The 22093-nt window shown below is 54.7% G+C and overlaps 3 protein-coding genes and 1 long non-coding RNA gene across 10 annotated transcripts in view; 2 read left to right on the top strand and 2 right to left on the bottom strand.

Moving 5' to 3' along the window:
- Nucleotides 1-4740, bottom strand: part of LOC141418067 (uncharacterized) — a 7434-nt gene extending 2694 nt beyond the window's left edge. The window contains exon 1 of the long non-coding RNA XR_012442702.1: nt 4673-4740. This is a non-coding gene — a long non-coding RNA (uncharacterized lncRNA). The remainder of the gene's footprint in view (nt 1-4672) is intronic.
- Nucleotides 1-7892, top strand: part of LOC141418173 (uncharacterized) — an 8651-nt gene extending 759 nt beyond the window's left edge. The window contains exons 2-3 of the mRNA XM_074058608.1: nt 3001-7408; nt 7545-7892. Of these exons, the coding sequence (XP_073914709.1) occupies nt 3001-4113 (1113 nt within the window). The 3' untranslated portion in view covers nt 4114-7408; nt 7545-7892. The remainder of the gene's footprint in view (nt 1-3000; nt 7409-7544) is intronic.
- A 2446-nt stretch (nt 7893-10338) lies between these two features.
- Nucleotides 10339-16168, bottom strand: Emc10 (ER membrane protein complex subunit 10). 4 transcript variants are annotated; one of them, XM_020160025.2, is made up of 8 exons: nt 15966-16163; nt 14960-15032; nt 13830-13939; nt 13100-13204; nt 12680-12861; nt 12481-12574; nt 11526-11612; nt 11183-11322 (listed from the first exon to the last, which is right to left on the bottom strand). In XM_020160025.2, exons 1-7 carry the CDS (start codon nt 16146-16148, stop codon nt 11526-11528), a joined length of 834 nt encoding a protein of 277 aa, XP_020015614.2. In that variant the 5' UTR covers nt 16149-16163; the 3' UTR covers nt 11183-11322. The 4 variants fall into 4 exon arrangements, with proteins under 4 accessions (XP_073914134.1, XP_073914135.1, XP_020015613.2 ...); XM_074058033.1 differs by lacking the exon at nt 12680-12861 and having other exon boundaries at nt 10339-11322; nt 15966-16168; XM_020160024.2 differs by lacking the exon at nt 11526-11612 and having other exon boundaries at nt 11077-11322.
- A 20-nt stretch (nt 16169-16188) lies between these two features.
- Nucleotides 16189-21734, top strand: Garin5a (golgi associated RAB2 interactor 5A). 4 transcript variants are annotated; one of them, XM_074058036.1, is made up of 5 exons: nt 16189-16451; nt 16672-16790; nt 17133-17263; nt 20791-21073; nt 21518-21734. In XM_074058036.1, exons 1-5 carry the CDS (start codon nt 16334-16336, stop codon nt 21704-21706), a joined length of 840 nt encoding a protein of 279 aa, XP_073914137.1. In that variant the 5' UTR covers nt 16189-16333; the 3' UTR covers nt 21707-21734. The 4 variants fall into 4 exon arrangements, with proteins under 4 accessions (XP_073914137.1, XP_020015617.2, XP_073914138.1 ...); XM_020160028.2 differs by having other exon boundaries at nt 16195-16451; nt 21565-21734; XM_074058037.1 differs by lacking the exon at nt 16189-16451 and having other exon boundaries at nt 16462-16790; nt 21565-21734.
- Nucleotides 21735-22093: the final 359 nt, after the last annotated feature.

Below are 22093 nucleotides of genomic sequence, written 5' to 3'. Positions count from 1 at the left end.
CTCCATCTCCTCCCTCTCTTCCTCATCTCCTCCTCCTCCACCTCCTCCTTCATCTCTTCCTCCTCCTCTATCTCTCCTCTATCTCCTCTTCCTCCATCTCCTCCTTCTCCATCTCTGCCTCTATCTTCTCCTCCTTCATCTCCCCTCTCTTCTCCATCTCCTCCTCCTCATCTCCTCCTTCATCTTTCTCTTCCTCCATCTCCTCCATCTCCTCCCTTTCTTCCTTTTCCATCTCCTGCTCAATCTCCTCCTTCATCTCCTCTTTCTTCTCCTCCATCTCCTCCCTCTCTTCTTCCATCTCCTCCTCCAGCTCCTCCTTCATCTTTCTCTTCCTCCTTCCCTCTCTCTCTTCCTCTATCTCCCCCTCCTTCTCCATCTTCTACTCTATCTCCTCCTCTTCCTTTATCTCTCCTCCATCTCCTCCTCCTCCATCTCCTCCTCCACTCCTCCACCTTCATCTCCTCTTACTTCTCTATATCCTTCCTCTACTCTTCCATCCCCTCCTTCATCTCCTCTTTCTTCTCCTCCATCACCTCTCTTCCTGTATCTCCTCCTCTTCTTCCATCTCCTCCTCTACCTCTTCCTCATCCTTCTCCTTCTCTATCTTTCCTTCTCCATCTCCTCCTCTTCTCTATCTCCTCCTTCATCTCCTCTCTCTTCCTCCATGTCCTCCTCCTCCACGTCCTTCTCTTCTTCTGTCTCCCACTCTTGCTCCATCTTTCCTCCACCTCCATCTCCTCCTTCACCTCTTCTATTTCCCCCTCCTCCATCTTTTTCCATCTCTTCCTCTACCTCCTCCTCCTCCTCCATTTTCTCCTCTATCTCCTCCTCCATCTCCTATTTTATCTCCTCCTCCTCCATCTCTTCATGCTTCTCCTCCATCTGCTAGTCCTCCTGCACTCCTCCTCTGTCTCCTCCTCCTTCACTATCTCCTCCATATCCTCCTCTGCACCCTCCACGCTCATCATGCTATTCCTCCTCCTCCTCCCACCTACTCCTCTTTCCTCTCCTTCTCCTCTGCTCCCTCATCTTCCTCCATCCATCCCTTCCCTATCTCCTCCTCCACCTGCATCTTCCTCCTCCATCTCCTTCTCTTCTATCTCCTTTTTTCTCCTCTTTGGATTTTTGAGGCCTGCAGCCCAGGCTAGACTTGAACTCACAGTCCTCCTGCCTCTGCCTCAGAGTGCTGATATTTCAGGCATGAGTAGCCACACCCAGCTTCTCCCCACACTTTCATCCTCCTCCTCACCCACCTTCTTCTCCCTGCCTCCTTATCCTACTCTGTCCTCCCTGCTCCTTCCCCCATTCATCCTTTCTTCTTTTCCTCCCCATCCTCTGCTGCCCTCCTCCTTCTTCCCTTCCCTCCTTACCCACCTCCTCCTTCCTCCCCTTCTCCTCCACTCCCTCTTTCTCCTCCTTTCTTTTCTCTTTCATCTCCTCTTCCTTTTCCACTCCTCATTCTCCATCTCTTCCTCATCACCCTTCTCCTCCTCCCATAGCTCCAGCTCCTCCTCCTCTTCCATCTACTCCTTTCTCTTGCTCCTCCTCCGTCTCCTCCTCTTCACCATCTCCTCCTTCATTTCATCTTTCTCTTCCCCCTTTCCCTCCTCCTCCTTGTCCTGTCTCTTCTTTTTCCTCTCTTCTCACTCTCCCTCCTCCTCCTTCCTCTTCCTCCTCCTCCTCATGGTCCTCCTTTGTCTTCCCTTCTTCTCTTCCTCTCCATCTCCTCCATCTCCTGATGTTGCTCCTCCTCCTCCATCTTCTCCTCCTGCTGCTCCATCTCCTCTTCCTCACCTCCTCCTCCAACTCCTCCATTAACTCCTCTGCTTCCTCATCCTTCCTCTCCATTTCTATCAGCTCCTCTCCTCTGCCTCCTCCCCCTCTTCTCCTAGTCCATCTCCTGCTCTTCCTCCTTCACCTCCTCCTCCTCCATCTCATCCTCCTCCCCATCTCCTCTTCCTCAGTCTCCTCCTTCTCACTTTCCTTCCTTCTCCTTCATCACTCTCCTCATCTTCCATCTACTCCTCCTCTACCTCCTCTTCACCCAAATCCTCCATCTCTTCCTTTTTCTTCCTCCTCCTCCATCTCCTCCTCTTCCTCCTCCACCACCTCCTCAAGCTCCTCCTCCTCCATCACCGCAAACATTTCCTTCTCCTCATCTGCCTCCATCCCCTCCTTCTCTATCTCTCCCTTCACCTCCTTCTTCCATTCCTCCTCTTCTCCTCCTCCATCTTACCCTTTTCCTCCTTCTCCCTCCTCTTTTCTTTTCTCCCTTCATCTCCTCCTCCATCATCTTTTTTTCTCCTCCTTCTACTTTTCATCCTCCTTCCTCTCCTTTCCTTCTCATCATTCTTCATCATCATCCTTCATCATCATCCTTGTCTGGTCTCTTACGCAACCTTCCTCCTCTCTTCCTCCTTCTGTTTGTCCTCTCTTCTCTTCCTCCTCCTGCATCTCCTTCTCCTCTACTTCCTCCTTATATTCCTCCTCCTCAACCTCCTCCATCTCTTCTTTCTGTTCCTTATTCTCCATCCCTCCCTATTCCACCTTCTCCTTGTGTTCCATCTCTTTCTCTTCCATCTTCTTCCTCCTTGACCACCCTCTTTCTTCTCTTCCCCTTCCATCATCTCCTTCATGTCTTCCTTCTCCATCTCCTCCTGTCTCTTCTCCTCCTTCATCTCCTCCTCAACCTCCTCCTCCTTTTGAAACTCCCTCTCCAGCTCCTATCTTTCTCCTCCTTCTCCGTGTCCTCCCTCCTCCTTCACCTGCCCCTCCCCATTTCCTTATTTTCTTTCCTTTGTCCTCCCTCTTCCCCTCCTCCTATATGTCCTCTTTTCCCTCCCTCTTCTCCATTTCCTCTTCCTTTTCTCCTCCACTTTTCTCATTTCTCCTCCATCCTCTTCTCTCCTTCATCTCTTCTTTCTCATACTTATTCTCTCTCCTCCTTCTTTATCCCTTCCTTCTCCATCTCCTCTTTCTCAGTTCCACCTCATCCTTTAGCTATTCTTCCTCTTTCACCTCCCCTTCCTCCTTCTCCTCCATCTTCTCTTCCATCTCATCTCCTTTATCTTTCTTCTCCATCTCCTCCTCCTCCTTCTCATCTCAGCTTCCATCTCGTCTTTCTCCATCATCTTCACTTATTCTGTCACCTCCCTCGCCATCTGCTCTTCCTCCATTATCGCCACCTTCATCTCTTTCTCCTCATCCACCATCTCCTCTTCTCCTCCTCATCCCCTCCTACTCCTCTTTGTGTTCCCTTCTCTTCCTTCTCCTCCATCTCCCACTCCTCCATCCTCTGCTGCTTCTCCTCTTCCACCATCTTCTCCTCCTCACCCTCTCTTCCTATTCCTCCTCCCCTCTTCCTCCTCCTCCATCTCTTTTCCATCATGTCTCCTCCATCTCTTCCTTCTCCCCATCACCTCCTCAACTCCTCTTAGACCTCTACTTGTTCTTCCTCCTCCACCTCCTTCCCTCAACATCTTCTCTTCCTCCACTAGCTGTTCATCCTTTGTCCTCCTCCTCCTCCATCTTCTCATTCTGTCCTCCATTGATGTCCTCACCCCACCTCATTTCTTCTTAGCTCTCTCCTTTTTTCCTCTCATTTCTCACCATTTTCTCTCTCCCTTCTTTTTGTCTGCAATACACACACACACACACTATTTCTGCCCTTTGTCCTCTTCTCCCACTTCCTCGTTTCTTTTCTCCTCCTCCATCTCTTTCTTCTCCCATCTCATCTTCCTCCTCATCTTCCATCTCCATTTTCTCCATCTCTGTCACCTCCCTCTCCACCTCCTCCTCTTCCCCCACTATCCCCACCTTCATCTCTTCCTCCTCTACCATCTCTTCTCCTCCTCCTCTCCTCCTCCTTTTTGTGCTCCCTTCTCTTCCTTCTCCATCTCCTACTCCTCCATCCCCTACTACTGCTCCTCTTCCACCATCTCCTCTTCCTTTAACCTCCTTCTCTATTCCTATTCCTCTTCTCCTGCTCCAACCCCTCCTCCATCTCATCTTGTCTTTCCCATCCTCTATCTCCTCTGCCTCTTCCTTCTCCCCATCTTCTCCTCCTCAGTTCCTCCTGTCCTCCATTTTTTCCTCCTCCTCCATCTCCTCTGACAACAGTCTCCTCCTTTGTCCTCCTTTTCCTCCTCCTTCACCTTCTCCTTCTTTCCTCCCTGTTGTACTCATCCTTTTTCTCCTTCTTAGCCCTCTCCTCCTTTCCTCTCTAGTTTCCCACCTCCATCTTCTCTCTCCCTTCTTTTTCTCTGTATTTCACACACTCACTCCTATTTCTCCTTTGTCTTCCTTAAATGCTGATCTTGTCTCTTACCCAAACCCACCCTTTCCTGTCACCTTTTGATCCCCACCTATTTTGGGACCTTCGCCCCCACCTGCCCTGGGTCCTCACTCAAGGCCCAGCCCCTGGGCCTGTCATGCCCTTCCCACAGCACAGGCTCCTGAGACCCAAGACCTGCTCTGGGGACAAGGAGGGTTGTGGGGACATGGGGGTGCTGGGGGCTGGGATCTATGCAGTTGGGACATCCTCATTCCACCCACTCTCTTTTGGGGGACCTCTTTCCTATTTTCTTTCTGTCCTCACCCTCATTTCTTTCCTGAACCTTCCGTCTATTCTTTCACTCCTTAGTTTTATCCTGACCCAGTCTCTTCCACTAACCCTGCTACCTCTGCACATCCCTCCTCCCAGGAGGCCCTCAGCCTCCCTTCCCGCTGTTTCTTCTTTCCTTCCTTAGGTCAAAAGTCACTTCCACCTTACTCAGTTCCCCTGCCTTTTATCTTATCTTCCTTGACCACTTTCCTCACTGTTTCTTGTCTCTGCTTTGCACAGGCTCTCTTACCCTCACATCAGTTCTGACACCTGATTCCTCCTCCCTGTCCCTCTTGGCTCCTGTCCCTGGGGCTGCCTGTGATCTGCAGGACCTGGGCTCCCCAGTGCTGCTGTTATTTTTATCCTGTGGTCCATGCTCTGGTAGTGTCCCTTCCAGGTCCTGGGCATCTGTCCAAGGACAGCCAGGACCAGGAAGGACACAGTGACCAGTGTCCTCCCCTTCTGCCCCTCTGGCTGTTCTCTCAGCACAGTGCCCTGTGCCTGTTGCTGCTTTGTCTCTAACCTTGTCTCACCCTCCCACTGCTCAAGCCCTCACCAGGCCTGTCACTGTCTGCTGGCCATTGCTCTTGGTCACTTCTTTCCTTGCATCTGGCATTGTTCTATCAGATGGTGTCAGTTCAGGACTGGGGGGCCTCCAATGGCAGTCATCAGGGGCAGGATCTGCCCCTGACATAGAGTCCTTGGGGGTCTCTCCATTGTGGATGACTCTGAAGGCCCTGGGCCCCCTGTGTCACCAGGCCATCCACATGAAAGTCTAAATTTCCCAGATCAACACAGCACTCAGGAAAGAGATGACCTGCTGTTCACTGCTATTCTCTAAGGTCTTGTCAGAAATTTGATGCTTTTACAATTCTTTTTTTTTTTCTTGGTAGGACCGGGCTTGGAACTCAGGGCCTACACCTTGAGCCACTCTGCCAGCCCTTTTTGTGATGGGTTTTTTCAAGATACAGTCTCATGAACTATTTGCTGGAGTTGTCCTCAAATCACCATTCTGATTTCTGCCTCCTGAGTAGCTAGGATTACAGGCGTGAGCCACAGGCTCCTGGCAATATTTTATACAAGGTTGTTGTCAGCTACAGTGTTGGTCTGATGACCTGACTGGATACACAAGTTGTTTGCTTTTTATCCTCGGGTTTGTTTTTTTTTCTCCATCTTTTCTTTTCTTCCTTCCTTCTTTCTTCCTCTTTCCTTCTTTTCTTGCCCTCCCTCCATCTCGCCCCCCCTCACTCAGCCCTCCCCCCAACTATGCATTTCTCTCAGGTGACAAGCTCCCAGGGAGCCTGGTTGACCAGGGCTGTGTCCGGGGCTGCTGCTATGTCTCCTACCTCCCTTCACCTGCCATGTCCCCTCTCTGACTTGACTGGCACCTTCCTTCCACAGGGCATCTGGGGTGGGGCAGGCCCTGCCTGGCTCAGTCTCACCCTCCCCACACACACACTTCTGTCTCCCCCTCCTTCCCTCCTGCTCATTTCTCCTCCCCTCTGTCCTTGTCTTTCACACTCATTCTCCTACATCAGACACACTCCCTCTCCATCTTTCTCCTTTTGCTGACTTTTAGCTACCCTTCTTTTCCTTCTCTTATCTCGCTTCTCCCTTCCCTCTCTGAGTTTCCCCCACTTAACTCTCAACTTCCTCCCTCTCTTTTTCCTTTTTCTCTCTCGTTTTCTCCCTACCTCCATCACCCTTTCTGTTCTCTGCTTCTCTTGCCCCCTCTTTCCCTCCTCCTGTTATCTTTCTCCTCCTCTGCCACTCTCCTTTCTCTCCTGGTGTTTCTGGCTCTCTCCTTTCTTCTCTGTGACTCCAACGCTCCCCCCCCCCACCCCCTGGGCTCTGTCTCCTTCCTCACCCCCATCCTGCCCTGTCTTCTCTGACTGGACTGGACCCCCAGACACCCACCCGCCTCCTCTTCCTCCTTCTCTTGTTCTTCCTGTGTTCTCCCCCCTTCCTTCCTTCCTTTCTTCCTCTCCCCCTTTCTCTCTTTATTGCTCCTTCTTATCCCCATTTCCTTTTTTTTTTTTTTTTGAGATGGGGCCTCAATATGCAGTCCAGGCTGGCCTGGAACTCTCAACCTTCCTGCCTCAGCCTCCAAAGTACCTGGATTACAGGCGGGCACCACCACTGTGCAGCTTCCTTGCCCTTCCCTCCCTGCCCATTCCTTCTTTCCTTCCTTCCTCACTCCCTTGTCTTTTCCCCTCCTTTCTGCCTGTCTTTTCCTTTTTTATCTGCCTCTCCCCTCTCTTCCTCGTCTCTCCCCCTCCCGTGTGGTCCTTTCTCTCTTTTTCTTGCCCTCACGTCCATCTTTTCTCTCCTCCTCTCTTCCATCCTTTGACCTCTCTCCTCTCTGAACCTCTTTCCTCATCTCCCCCTTCCTCTCCCCTCTCCTCATTTGGTTCCCTCTTCTCTCTGTCCCTTCTTCATTCCCCCTCCTTCCCGTTTCTGAATCCCAATGGCCTTCTGCTCTGAGCCTGCCCCTCCTGTCTCAGGGGGGCCCCTGAAGGCTCCCCAAAGACTCTTCACCTTTTCTCTGTGCTGCCCTGGAGTCCACAGGCTCTGAGCAAGGGGTGGTGTCTGCCAGAGGCTACCAAGGCCTGTGGCAGGAGGTTGTCCCCCAGAAACACAACTATGACACCGTTCTTTCTCTTTTCTCTCTCTGCCTGGATGCTGGACACTGCCTGGATGTTGGATACTGCCTGGAGGGAATCAGGCCTGTGCCAGGCCCAAGAAGGAGGAAAACAAGGAACAGGCTCAGATTTAGGAAGTGGGTTGCCCACGGACACACAGCATGTAAGTGGCAGGACCAAGACAGGGAGAGACCCCTGGGTTTGCCGGGGATGGGCTCCTGGACTCAAATCAGAGCTTGGTGACAGGGGAATGACAGCTCTTGCTGGGTTCCTGCCCCACTCTCCACTCTCCTCCTCAGCTCGGGAGGACTTTGCATGACCAGATTGGAAAATCAGCACCCAGTGACTCTGAAGACAGCACCTGCTAGGACAGAGGCCTCAGGCGATCTGACCCCGCCCAAAGGACCAACAGGACACCTCTGTGTGGAGAGCACCACCAGCCTCCCTGGGAGGCATTGAGTGAGGCTCTGTTGCCACCTGATGGCCACAAGTGGAACTGCAATACAGCTGTATTAGTCCCTGGAATGGTCCCCAGAAAAGGACACAAGGCCAGGGGAAGGGAAGGACTGTTGGATGGGGAGGGGAATTTGCAAAACTATGTACAAATGAACACTTCTACTCCTAATATATAAACTTTATCAGCTTTTTTTTTCCAATACTGAGGGTTTGAACTCAGGGCCTTGCACTTGCTAGGCAGGCCCTCTGCTACTTGAGCCATTCCACCAGCCCTTTTTTCCTTTAGTTATTTTTCAGATAGGGTCTTGTGCTTTTTGCATGGGGCCAGCCTTGGACTGCAACCTGGGATTACAGACACACACCACCAAGCCTGGCTTGTTCTTTAAGACAGGGTTCTCATCAACGTTTTGTTCAGGCTGTCCCCAACCGTGATCCTATCTCCCCACGCACCCCGCCCCCAGTGATTCAATGGTGGGTCCTTCCCTGCAGTCCCACAGAGAGAGGTGCATGGGGCTGTATTATGCGAGAAAGAGAAAACCGGGAGACTTGCACCAAACTGAGTACGTTCCTTTCATAAGAATACTGCCATGCCTTGCTAAGTAGGGGTGCAAGCCGAAGTGGGTGGGCCAACAGCTAGAGACCCAAGAACAAGCTCACTCCTCCGACACGGAGCCTTCCTCTAAGACACCTATAGAGTTGTTTCTACAAGTCAGTGTGGGATGGCAGTCTCCCCACTTAGCCTTTCGCACCCTAAGATTTCGTGTCATACAGCCACACGCTAAGGACACCTCAATGACAGCATGAAATCCTAGGTCTGGAAGGCTACCAGGGAGCAGAGCAGGGTGTTGAGGGGTGAGGCAGTAGATGGTGGGGTCAGTCCCTTCTCCTGTCTTAGACCTGAAGCCAGTAGGAGAGCTGAGCTGGAGTCAGGACAATGGAGACAGAAGCTCTGCCACAGCAGGAAGAGGTGGGATGAAGACCGGGCTGCAGGAGGTGAGGGCAGTGCTTACAGTCAGGCCTGGTGGGCCTGACTCTCACTCACTCGTTAAGGGCTTCAAATGCCAAGCTGAGGGCCTGGAACTTTGCCCTAGGGTTGCTGAGAAGTCATGGGAGGGAATCAGTGGGGTCAGCTGTGTTGTCAGAAGCCCCCTATGAAGGGACAGATGGCAGGTGGGGGATGCTGGAGGCTGGGAGGCCACAGAGGTGGCTACACTGAGAGTCCTGAAGAGGGTGAGACTCGAGCTGAGGCCGAGGCCACAGGGGCAGGAGGGGCAGGAATGGTGGTGCAGGTGGCCAGGCCTGAGCCAGAGCAGGGTGCTGCTCCTTGAGGCTCCTGGAAAAAGGTCCTGGAGCAACTGTCCTGGCAGGGTAGGCGCTGATTTAAGCAGCCTCTGAAGCATAGGATCTGGGAAGCAGATGGGACCCAGGGTCTGGCGACCAGTAGGGTGGGGCAGGGGGAGCCTGGGGACCTCTGGTGTGAAGAGTAGCAAGGGGACAGCAAGCATCATAGTGACACATACAAGTCCTCTCTGGCCACGTGTTCCTCAACACACATGTGCACACTAATGACACAGGAATATGAGACTCCTGCAGAACCCCTGGGACAACCCCAAGACCCCTCACCAGGGGACCAATGAATTGAACTGAAGCCAGTTTCACAGAAAGCGACAGAAACCTCTCCATCCTATCAGGAGGAGAGGACAAGAGTGAACAGCTTTGCCAAACTATTCACTTTGGAATGCTAGCCAGGGGACAGCCCACCGGCTGCCACCAGTCAGCGGGCTGCAGAGGGCACTGGTTGCAGATCTGACTGTAAATCCCCATATACCCTGCCCAGTAAAACAAGAGTGATGAGCCCCCAGGGACCAGCAAGAACTGGAAGAGACATGTAGTAAGGACAGAGCCCTGGGGAGCCTGAGGAACTCAGACACCAACTAGAACACACCACACAGCAAGTGCTGGCTTAAGGCCAGTTGAAGTCTCCCAGGGAAAGGATGCAATCAGCTATGAGGAGACCCAAGCTCCAGTCAAAAGTGAAGCAAGGTGTCCTGCACATGACTGGGGAAGAGATCTCAAACTAGACAGGATGTGAAGCTGTGGTGTGGTGATGCATGCCTATAACCCCAGCTACTTGGGAGGCAGAAGCAGGAGGATAGCGAGTTCAAGTTCAATGTGGGCAAAGTTACTGAGACTGTCTCAAATAAATAAATAAATAAAGACAGAAGGGCCGTTGACGTGGCTCAAGTGGTAAAGCACATGACTAGCACGTTTGAGGCCCCCGTTCCATCCAATCTGGGTGGGCAGGGAGCCACAGTCCACATTTCTGGTGGAGTATGGGGAACAAGTCCACTTTGAGTGCTGACAAGGTCTAGGGACACAGTGGCCAGTGCAGGACAGTGCCCGCAATGTAGTACTTTCGTGTTGCCAAGAGAGGGAGACACTAGTTCCCGTAGGTTGTGCGGGGAGGGACTTGCCACTGCACCACTCCTGCTGTTTTTCAGCTCCTAGGAACCTGTTTACTCTGTCACAGCACTACACACTCACACGTCCCAAGGACGCCATTCACACACTCAAGAGTGATGGGACACTCACTGCAGGCCTATTTCCAACCACATAAGGCACAAGTGAGCGAACTGCTGGCTGATGGGGAACGGTTTTAATCAACTGCCACGTGACAGCTGAGCTTCACACAGCAATTACGGTGACCACGGCTACTTCCTCGTATTTCTGAATAACGTTAAGTGCACAGAATCCAATAAAGCCATTTGGCTCATATAGACAAAACGAGTCACACTGGCTGTTGGGAGCTGGGAGTTTTCAAAATGTGTGACGTGCCAAGAGTGGTACTGTTCCTAACTAGACAGGGTGACAACCAGCACCCCCACGCTGCTGCCACATCTTGGGTGGGATAATCTGGGGGTAGACAGGCCCAGGGACGGCTCTAGTTAGACCATCTGGCCCTTACTCTGCTAACAGCTGGTTTGGGTTCTCCCTGGACACACTGCTCCTCAGCCGGGCACACAGAAGGCCGGGCACATCCCCACACTGGGCAGACCAGGCCAGACACCAGCCCCACAGGCAGTGCAGGGGTGAGTGGAAACCATGGCACTCACAGCCAGCCTGTCCCAGCCACCACCTCCTCAGTGTGGAACCTGGCCCAGTGTGCTGAAGTGGGCGGTGTGGAGCCTGGCTGGGACAAAGGCACAGAGGCTGGAGAGAACCTGGCATGTTCCCAAACTGCAGGGTGGGTGGGGCAGTCAGAGGGCAAAGGCCCAGAGCTGGGGCTCCAGCTGGAGGGCGACAGGGAGCCAACAAGGCTGGGGCGGGGTCACGGAAGACAGGGTTGCAGCAAACACCCCTCAGCCAACAGGAAGGAGGCTCTTCGGGAGGCCAAGGGGCTGTGCAGGTGGCTCCTGGGGAAGTGGGAGGGGCTGGCAAATCCTTCTTGAGATGACCAAGGACACAAGCCACTCTGGATGGCATGGAGTCCCTGGGGAGAGGAATGGCTACTCACCGGCCACCACCCCCACTGCCACCCCCACCCCCACCCCCACTCTGGCCGCCGGCATCTGGTGCTCCCGACATCATGAGGAACAGGACGACAGGAATGATGTACATCCACTGCAAGCCAGGTGGAGGACAGACAGACACACAGAGAGACAGAGATGGAGGTGAGTGCAGGTGTTGCTCTGTCTGGGGCGGGGAGGGGGCCGGCATGAGGGAGTCGCGTCAGGGAAGGGGCCCAGGTCCCCTACGTCACTACAGGCAGGGGCAGGGCTGGCAGGGCAGGAGGGGCAGAGGTGGGAAGGGGTCAGGATCCTCACTCAGGCCTCCTGTGGCGGCGGCGCGGGCCCCGGGGCAGCAGGACGCAGGGCTGTGAGCAACACGGCCCCCCCCAGGATGAGGTGCCACTGGGGAGGGAGGGAGCGCGGGTCAGCAGGCTCCTGGGGCATCGGGAGGGCTGGGCCCACAAGAAGTGACAGGGCAGAGCCACACAAAGTCAAAGTCGTGGCTTCTCTGGGCCTATTTCCCTGCCACACAGCTATCAGACTGCCCTGAGGTCAGGAGCTATGAGACCCTTGGGGCAGGTGCTCAGCACAGCTGAGCGCTTCGTCTGGCCAGGGGCACTAGCAACCTCCCCCCTCACAGGTCTTGCTGTGCCTTTATCTTGCTGGGCCTGTACCACTGCAGCCTAACAGCCCTCCAGCCTCCAGGGACAGAGGACTGGTGGAGCCAGCCTCCTCCAGGACTCAACCCTCCAGCCCCCGGCCCACCTCAGCCTCCAGCCCCCGCTCACCTGCTTCTGGCTGCACAAACCCTCCTCTCCTTTGCACCTCTGCCCTGTGACTCCCAGTTCCCTCCCAGGGCCTCGTGCCTCCCAGCCTGCTCCCCTCTGCCTTCCTGCCCAGCCTCCTGCAGGCCCCCATTTCCAGCTGCCCTTTCCCTCCTCTGAACTCTGCCACCCTCAAGGAGCCTTGCTCAGTGGCTCCAGCCAGGGCCCTGGAGTGGCCTGGTCTCACCTGGCTACCTCCACACTGCTCTTCTCCTCACAAGCCTGGGACTACTGTGCCCACAGATCTACAAGTCATGGGGCTGTCTGGGCTCCTACAGCCACACAGTGCTGGGACCATTTTCATGAACTGACCTGGGAGGGTCCACAGCCCTGACCCCTTTGCCCAGGCGCCAGGGGGACGTGCCTGGGACATTGGACAGGAGGGAGGCCTGGGCCACCTGGGTAGGACCTGGGGGAAGCCGGGAGGACAGGATGGCTCCACTCACGTATTTGGCAAAGAAGGACTTCTGCTCCTGGGGGTTCTTGGCCTTCTGGGCCTGCTCCATCTCCAGGCGCTCGATGAAGGCCGCTGTCTCGGGGCTGGGTCAAATAAAGGGAAGGAAAGGGGTTGAAGGGCTGCCCAAGCCCCTGAGGCAGCCAGCTGAGGAACCGCCCTCCCTCCTCGCAGCTGACCCTTCTCCTCACCCGGGGGCTGTGCTGGGGGGCCGCAGCTGCACTGACGTGTTAAACAGCTCCAGGTCCACGTCCTCCACCTCATGGCCCCGGCAGCCCCCAGGGTGCGTCACCACCGACACGCCCACCACACTTCCCACCACATCCACGTGCAGGGTCAGCTGGTCTGAGAGGTGTGACTCCACGAGGGAACACTGTGGAGGGCGGGGTGCCAAGGTCAGGGGAGGGGAGAGGGCTGCTCCCTGACAGAATCTTTCAAAGCCCTCCCTTGGCTCCTGTCACCTTTGGCACAGGTCCAAACACAAGCCTCCCCCAGGGTCCATCACACTGCTCCCATGGGACCAACACCAGGCCAAAGGCTCCAGGTTGCCCTCTGCCCACTGAGGGGAGATGGGGAACGAGGATGGAGGAAGGGCCCTGTCACTCGCTCACCGCAGGGACGAAGGAAGAGACATAGCCACCAGCTTCTGGGCCATCAGGGGTCCCAGGCCGCCTTGGGACCCGGATCCGGTACAGGCCATTCAGGGCTGCTACATCCTGCAGGGCGTGCAGAGAAAGGTGCCAGTGAGAGGGGCAGTGCTCCAGTGTCGCCTGCCCAGCATCCCACTCTTTGACTTGGCCTTGCTAATGGGTAAGGCCGATGTAGCCAGGCAGCCCTACCTGGGACAGAAGCAGCTCTGGAGAGCAGGACCCAGCTCATGACAGGAGTCCCAAGGACATTCTTCTAGCACCTAGATCCAGCCACACCTGACTCCCACCCCACACCTAGACCAGTTCCATAAGCAATAAACTTTTAGGGACAAAGAATCACGAGGCCCCACCAGATAATGCTGCTGCTTTCCAGCCTCCTTCATGGGAACAGAAGCAGGATTGAGTGGTGTAGGCTTTTGTGAGGAGGCCATGAAGCAGACACACAAGGGCCCTCCTGTCTAATCCCAGCTTTTCTGTGTGATCAGGAAATGTCCGGGCTGAACCTGAAAAGGTGACAGGAGCCCACCAAGTGAAACCTATGGTGGTAGGGCATCCCTGAGCCACACACTATTGTGGACACTAAGAACTGAAACACCACTGAGCCTGGACCAGCCACAAGGACCGGTGGGATAGCCAGAGAGATGGCTGGGGGCCTCCCACTCTTAGCCCAGCCCTGAGGACCCCACCTCACCCGAAGTCGGCCCCGCTCCTCCTCACTGAGCTGCCGCTGAGACAAGGACAAGGTGCCATCCTGCTGGTTCCACAGCAGTGAGCCCCGCTTCCGGAAGTGGGCACTGTCATCTGCAAGGAGCCAGGGTTCAGAGAACACCCCCCCGCTGCACCCTTCAACCCTGGCACAGGCCCAGAGACCTGGATGCCAGTCTTGGCCTGGCCCCTACCCCAGAGAGACCAGGTGGCTTCTTCACCCCTGAGGTCCCAGTTCTCATCTGCAAACTGGGGATACCCCATGACATCCTGCTCTCCTGCTTCACAAGGCAGTCATAGCCAATGAACTCCAACCGTGCTCCCAAGGCCTGCCACTGTCTTGCCAGGTGACCCCGGGACAGTGACAAACCTGTGAGAGTCTCAGTTTCCTCTGGGCTGACTAGGATCTGAGTGCGCATTTGTGGAGGGGGGCCTGGCCTCACTGTAACGGTGCCCCCCAGTCTAAGGTCTCTGACTCCATTCCTAAGTCCTGGGCAGTTCTCACAGCTGGCTCTGAGCCCGCCTGTCATGGTGCTTAAGTTGAGCTTTGGAACTGGCCCCAGCTCTGCCATTCACTGACTGAGGGACCCGGTGTGGTGCCTACTCTGAGCCACCTTCCACTTCTGAAAAATAGGGGAGGAGGGGAGTTTGCAGTGCTAGGGCTTGAACTCAGGGCCTACACCTTGAGCCACTCCACCAGCCCTTTTTTGTGATGGGTTTTTTTTCAAGATAGGGTCTCACAAGCTATTTGCCTGAACTGGCTTCAAACCACGATCTTCCTGATCTCTGCCTCCTGACTAGCCTGGATTACAGGCGTGAGCCACAGGCCCCCGGCCTCTTCTGGAAATTGGGACTAACACTTAGACCTACTGTGTGAGACTGCTTTGAGAATGTCAGCGGTAATGCAGGAAAATCAGGGAACCGTAACTAGGGGAAGAGTTGGCTCTGATCTGTAGGATTTGTCATACAGGTCTAGGGACATTTAAAGACACTCTTTCTCTTTGCTCATGTGGGAGTCCCTGTTCCCATCCCCCACCCCCCAGTTAGTAATGGATGTCGGGTTTCACACTGCACAGGACACCAGGTGAGTCCAGGCGGGGATATCATCCAACTCACCGATCTCAAACGAGTGCTCCAGCAGCAGCCCCACGGTGCCGCAGCCCTCGCTGTCCCGGCCTTCCGCCCCAGCCTGCAGGAGAGAAGAGGGGCTCCAGATGAGGCCCACCTACGATCCGGACAGGGCAGGCCCCAGGACAGACCAACGGACTAAAGAAGAAGCCTTATCTTCATGTCCATATCCGATCATTCACGATAATGGTCCTACTCTCCCAGGGCCGCCCACTCATGAATATTCATGACCGAGATTTCCATCATCAGGAAGCAAGACTTAACAAACATACTTAATCGGTACCGTCGTCTCTAAAGCAACTATCCCCAGGTCACTTTCACGCCTGCATCATAAAAATTCATGAGTTAAAGGACACCCTCGCTCTGTTTGCACGGTGACATCCAAATGTTCTCGCCTTCCCCTTAACGGCCCCAATAGCCAAGACACTGCCCGAGTTCCGCCCCCGTCAAGTAAGTCCAGGATTCTAAACCTTTTCTCTGATTTCAAATTCCTCTACTTCTGCATCCTCTCCACCCTCTCCCGCCTGCGCAACTGCACGCCACGATCTACTCATGCATATTCAGGAGACAGAACTAGCTAATTCCTGGAGCACCGCCCCACACATTTGCATTTTAGCCACCCAGACGTCTGATTCGCTAAGATTCCATTCTGGCCACACCCTCTTATGAACATTCCACAACTACTTAAAGTCCTAGAGGCAATTTGTCCCACCCCCGCTTTTCCCCAGCAGCCAACCCGCGGGAGCCGATTCCGCCCCGCCCCCTCATTCACTGACAACTAGAACCTTCGGCGATCCTCCGGCTTTCTCTTCCAAACGCGGCGACCCGGTGCAGGCCGAGCTCCCTCCAGCACCTGCACGGAGGCGGCCTCGCTTCTCCTGGTTCTCTCACCTCTTCCCTCAATCCCGACCGGCCTCGTAGCCACCTTAATCCACCTGCAGACCCATGATTTCCCTCGGCCCCACCTGCTGCGCTGAGCTAAATAACCACTCACCCCCCGCGCAGTGGCCCCAGTCCGGCAGCTGCTACCCCGGGCCCGGCTGGGCGCTGCTGCCACCATCAGTAAGAGCAAAAGCAACCGGGTTGCCCCGGCACCTGCAGCCACCATTTCAACCCCGTCCCACCAGCCAAGCGGCTGATGAGAGCCGCAGAGTACGCTGGGAGCTACAGGACGCATTCTGATGCCTGTGCGCTTGCGCCGATCCTCGCGCATGCGCGCTCAAGCCCATTCGCAGCCAACGCCTAATCTCAGCGGGGCGGCCATGTCTCCATCCGGGTTTCTAGGGCTTGTCCTCCCGGTGACGCCATAGCCTTAGGAGTAATCTGTTATGTCAGCCAACAGGCCCACCTTGTGACGTCACAATGCCCGTGGCCCCGCCCCCTCGATATCTCCCTCCGGCTCCTCCCTCCGCTCCCACTATTGGGCGGGGCATTGCGATGAAGCAGGGGCAAGAGTCTAAGTCCGCCCTCGGTGGAGCAGGTGAGGCGGGGCCAGGTGGGATGGCAGGTGAGAGATAGAGTCAGGCCAGGAGGGATTGGACCTGGTGCGGGATAGTGAGGGCACCAGTAAGGAATGGGGCCAGCAATTGGGAGACATCTAACACCCTCCTCCAGCTCAGCTCAGGATAGTCCTAGGCCCTGCCTGTTGGAAGGCTCAGGCCAGGGTTCCTGGGATAGACCCCTCAACTTCACCTCTCTAGAATGCCCCCTGGTTCCAGCCTATCCCTCGGGCCGTCCTGGACGGCTCCAACGCCACCTCTTGAGCGGAGAATTCGACCAGCTGCGGGACTTCCCCATCTTTGAGAGCAACTTTGTGCAGGTGTGGCGCCCCCCCACACCCCAGGACCCCAGCCCCCTCCCTCTCCACCTGGGCAATCACTGCCCTGCCTACTCTGGCTGTTCTCCCTTAATCCATCCCGTGGAATTGCTGACCTCCAACTCCTCTTAATGACCTCCGACCTCTCCCCGGTAGCTCCTGCCTCTGAGTCCTTTGCCTCAGTTTCCCTGACCTTACACCCATAATGATTCTTGTCCTTCTATCCCAAGATATCTGGCCCCTAACCTGATTTTCAACTCCTCTAGTTCCAGACCTTTGATCCCTACCCAATTCTGTCCCCCAGTCCAATTTATCCTGCCTCTAACCTCTGACTTCTGGCTCCAGGTGACCCGATTTGGAGAAATCGCCAATAAGGTCACCATGGGGGTGGCAGCCTCCAGTCCAGCCCTGGAACTCCCAGACCTGTTGCTGCTGGCCACCCCTGCCAAGGACAATGGACACCTGCAGCTCCTCGGGTGACTGTCCCACCTGACCTAGGCCTCCTCCACCCACACCTTTGGCACCCTGACTCCTGCCCCATTTTCCCAGGACTGTGATTGCTGCCAGTCCTCTCTGGGCTGCTGTCCTCCAGGGAGAACAAGGACAGGGCAATCCAAAGGGCCAGAAATCAGGGACTAGGTGACAGAAGGGACGCCCTCAGTGACAACCTGCAGAGGCCAGGATGGTGACCATTTATGCAGGGAACTCAGGGCCTCATGCTTGCTAAGTAGGCACACTATCCCTTCAGCCAGTCTGCCAGACCACTTCTTTGATTTTTTGAGGTGAGGTCTCACTATGTAGCTAAGGCTGGCCTGGCACTCTGGATTCTCCTGCCCCAGCCTCCCTGAGTGCTGGGATCATAGGCATGCATCACAGTGCCCAGCTCATAATCTCACCTCTTACCTCATATCCTCATGGTGGGGCTCCTGAGGCCCCATCAAATAAAGTGAAGCTCAGAGAGGGGGAGCAGGTTCTCCAGGGTCCCACAGTGGGGCTGGCTGGCCTGGGCCTGAAACCTCAGGTTTCTCACAGTCACAAATATCACAGTTCCTGTGTGCCATGGTACCCCTTAGTTTCTTTTTTTTTTCTTTCTTTTTTTTTTAACTGAAATGTCACACAAATACATGAGAAAGTAAACACTCCCAAGTACAAAACAGATGTCACAAGATAGACTGTTCCACATCCTCTGCTCCTGCCCCCCGACTCCAGCTGCAAACATTGATACTCATAGTGTATTTGAATATTTGCAGACACATTCTGCCAGGGGCCTTTACTTTTTTCATCCTATCTTACAGTTAATGAAAGAGGGAAAAAATGAAGCGGGGGCAGGGGGAAAGAAGAGAGTAAGAAGGAAGGGAAGAAAGTAAGAAGTGGGCCGGGCATGGTGGTACACGCCTATAATCTTAGCACTCAGGAGATTGAGGCAGGAGGATCGAGAGTTCCAGGTGAGCCTGGGCTACAATAGTGAGACCCTGTCTCAAAAAAACCCAAAAAAGACAGGTGGACTGGCTCAAGTGGTAGAGCACCTGCCTAGCAAGCATGAGGCCCTGAGTTCAAACCCCAGTACCGCCAAAAAAAAAGTAAAGAATGAGTGTAATGGATACAGATGCACTCAACCGTAACAACCTTTTTATCCCCCACCCCACCCCGCCTAAGTGGAGAACATTTTTCTTTTTTGTAGTACCAGGGTTTGAACTCAGGGGCTCACACATGCTAGGCAAGTGCTCTACCACTTGAGCCACACCCCAGTCCCAGGTGTCCTGATTTGTTTTTGATCACCTGCCTGTTATTTTAAATCATTTTGTCCCCTCAATTGATCTCACCACTCACTGAGTCATGACCTAGGGTTGGGAGAGTGGTAAAGGTGCTAAGGGCAACTTTGACCCTTTCCTCATCATTAGCATCCTTGCTCTGCAAACTGGGCCTGAAGACTGACCCCACACCACCACCTGCCTTCATTCCCTCCTCACTGGCTTTTGCTGTCTGTGCCTCAGTTTCCTCATCTAGAAAATGGGATAAGAGGAGAACCCACCTTCCAGGGCTGTCAGGGGATGAGCCATGAAGCACGTGCCACAGCACTGGCACAGAGAGTGCAGTTACTCTTCATTTGGGGGATAAAACCAAGTCCCCCACTGACGGACACTGAGGGCTTGTCCAGTGATGTGGGGTTATGGCCAGTGTGGCAGAGGACACTGGTGTATGTAAGTCTGCACAGGTATAAGGGTGTCTGTCAGATCAATTCCCAGAAGCAATATTGTCTGGCCAGAGGGGGAAATGGCTACCCAGTGCTGTGGTTAAGAGCAAACATACCAAGCCAGGTGCATGGTTCACGCCTGTAATCCAAGCTACATGGGAGGTTGAGATTCAGAGGATCGTGTTCAAGGCCAGCCTGGACAAATAGTTTGTGAGACTCCATCTCAACCAATAGAGGCACAGATCTGGCATCCCAAGCTACTTGGGAGGCTGAGATTAGGAAGACTGGGGTTCCAGGCCAGTCCAGGCAAAAAAATATATATATTGGGGAAACCCCATATATATGCTCTCACTGGAAAGAGCTGGGAATGGTGGTGTCTGTCATCCCAGCTACCTCTGGAAGCATAAAATAGAAGCATCACTGTCCAGATTGACCTGAGCAAAAAACAGACCCTATCTCAAAAGTAACCAGAGCAAAAAGGGATGGAGACCTGGTTCAAGCAGTAGAGTGCCTGCCTAGCAAATGCAAAGTTCTGAGTTCAAGCCCCAGTACCACCCAAGGGGGGGGAAAAAAAAACAGTCACTGGTGTCTCATGCCTGTAACCCTAGCTACTCAGGAGGCAGAGGTCAGGAGGGTCGAGGTTCAAAGCCAGCCTGGGCAAATAGTTCACAAGACCCTATCTCGAGAAAAAACCCAACACAAAAATAGGGCTGGTGGAGTGGCTCAAGGTGAAGGCCCTAAGTTCAAGCCCCAGTACTGTAAAAAAAAAAAAAAAAAAAAAAACCAGGACGTGGGTTACAGTCCCTGCTGTGTGACCTCAAGTTGTCCACCCTCTCTGGACTTCCTCTGCCTTGTTGGACCTTGAGTCCAACTGGGGGCTCGAGCAGTTCCTTTACTCAAATATGCAACAAGCATTTATGGAGCACCTGCTAATACCAGCTGGGGTACTAGGGAGCCAGCACTGGTCAAAAATCAGACCCAAATCCCTAAGGAGTTCATGTTTTACAGGCAGAATAAATGGCGATTTGTCAGACAGGCCAAGGTCTACCGGGGCATAGAAGACAGAGAGCATGGTGAGGTCTGCAAAGGGGAGACCTCCCTGAGCAGGTGCTACCCAAGAAATACTTGAGGGCGATGATGTGAGAGAGAGCTGGAGAAAGAGGGTTTGTTTCAGGTGGAAGAAACAGCCTGCGCAAAGATCCTGGGATAGGACGGAGCTTGGCGTGTTGATGGAACAGTGAGGCCAGTATGGCTGGAGGTGCAGAAGGTGGGGTGGAGAGGTAAGGGAAGGTCTGACCCTGCAGGGTTTTGTGGTCCACGGTGAGCACTTTTCTGAGCACGGCTACCCTGTTCTGAGCAGGTAGCCCAGCTAAGGTGTGAACCAGCGCCCTCTGGCGGACTCGTAGGCTGCAGGGTTGCTGTGCCAAGCCAGGTGAAACTCAGGGTGGTTGAACTGTGGGGTTCCTTTCACAGGTGGACCCATCAGGATCTGGTGGCAGGACAGGATGAGGCCTGGGAGAGGTTGAGTCAGGGACGCCTCTAGAGGAAGCGGGGGTCGGGGGTAACTTGGACAGGTTTGAGGGAAGGAGACACCTTATGTGTCCCAGGGTCAATGAAATGTCCAAGTGGGATCTAGTAGTCCTTTGGGTATTGGATCTGGGGTTCAGGAGAGGACGCGGGAGACGGGAGGGGGAAGAGGGTGGGAAGGACTGAAACTGGAGTCGCTGAAGCTGAAAGGCATCCTCCCCGGCAGGGGAAGGGGCGCGGGAGGAGCTGCACCTGAGGCCGCCCCATCCCTCCGCCCTCCAGGCTGTTCCCCTTGCAGTTCGTGCAGCTCTTCGTCCACGACGAAAGCCGCCGGCAGCTCAAGGTCAAGTTCCGCACGGGCCGCGCCTTCTACCTGCAGCTGCGCGGCCCCCGCGAGACCCGCGACTGCGCCTTCGGCCAGTGGGTGCGGCTGCTCTACCGCCTGCGCTTCCACGCGGCGCAGGGAGCCGTGCCCTTCACGCAGGAGTACGCGGCGCTGGGGGACGAGGACGACGACGAGGACGAAGAGGACGACGACGAGGAGGCGCGACTACTGCAGGAGAAGGTGAGGGCGGGGCTGGAGAGGGAGCGGGTCCCAGGGCTGAGGGCTGGGGTCTGCACCCATGGGCTGAAGGAGGAGACTGGGGTCTGGTTCCCTGGGTCTGAGGGAGGAGGCTGGGGCCTGGACTCCAGGATCTGAGGGAGGAGGCTGGGATCTGGATCCATGGTTTGTGAATATAGGTGACCCCACACACACACTTCTCCAAGTCCTCAAGAGTGAAGTCTGTGGGAAAGATGGGAGGGTCTCCCAGGAGGGTGGGTCAGCTGCCCTGGTTTTCCCAGCTAAGATGGCTCTAAGGTCTCCTTGACTTCTGAAGGGCATCTGGGAAGGACTGTCTACCTCCTGCAGGGGTGGGGGAGGATGGGAAGGCAATTCTGGAAGATGGGGCACTGGAACCTGTGGGTGTCTTCCCAGTCAATATCAGGGTCCCCTCCACCACACCTGCAGGTACCTCTGCTGGTCACGGCCTCTGAGACACACTTTCTTCTACCTAGTTTCAAACCATGGAAGTCAGACTTGACCCGCAAATCTCTGAACTCTGGGGACTCTGATCCCACCAACATCCTTGGAGCTCACCAAAGGACCAGAGATCAAAGCAAGTTACCTCAGGGTCACACAGATGAATTATTAAGTTAATAAAGATTGGGCAATTACCAACCATCAACCAGCTCCTGGGCACTTTCTCCAACATGGCCAACTCAACATGGCTGCCTCAACCAGGTCTTCAGTTAGCCATGTCTGTCTGGCCCTTGGGGCCACCATGGTGACCTGGTCCCCACTTGGACCCTCACTAGCACAACCTTCTTTTTCAGTCCAGCCTTCAGCTCATGTTTGACTTGAAGTCACAATCAACTTGCCTCTTTCCTCCCTATTGGTAATCTAAGATGCTCCCATCCCATAGTCTTGGGTTCACCCTTGAAGCTTTGAGTTGCCATGGCCACGTGGAAGTTGCTCTTCCAAGATGGTGGCCCCAATATGGCCTGTTCCATTGTGGCTGCCGTTACCCACCCCAGAGTGACTAAC

This window comes from Castor canadensis, chromosome 16 (assembly GCF_047511655.1).
Source record: "Castor canadensis chromosome 16, mCasCan1.hap1v2, whole genome shotgun sequence".
Classification (NCBI taxonomy): domain Eukaryota; kingdom Metazoa; phylum Chordata; class Mammalia; order Rodentia; family Castoridae; genus Castor; species Castor canadensis.
Note: the sequence above shows the minus strand (reverse complement) of the source record. Positions and strands in the feature narration are given on the sequence as shown.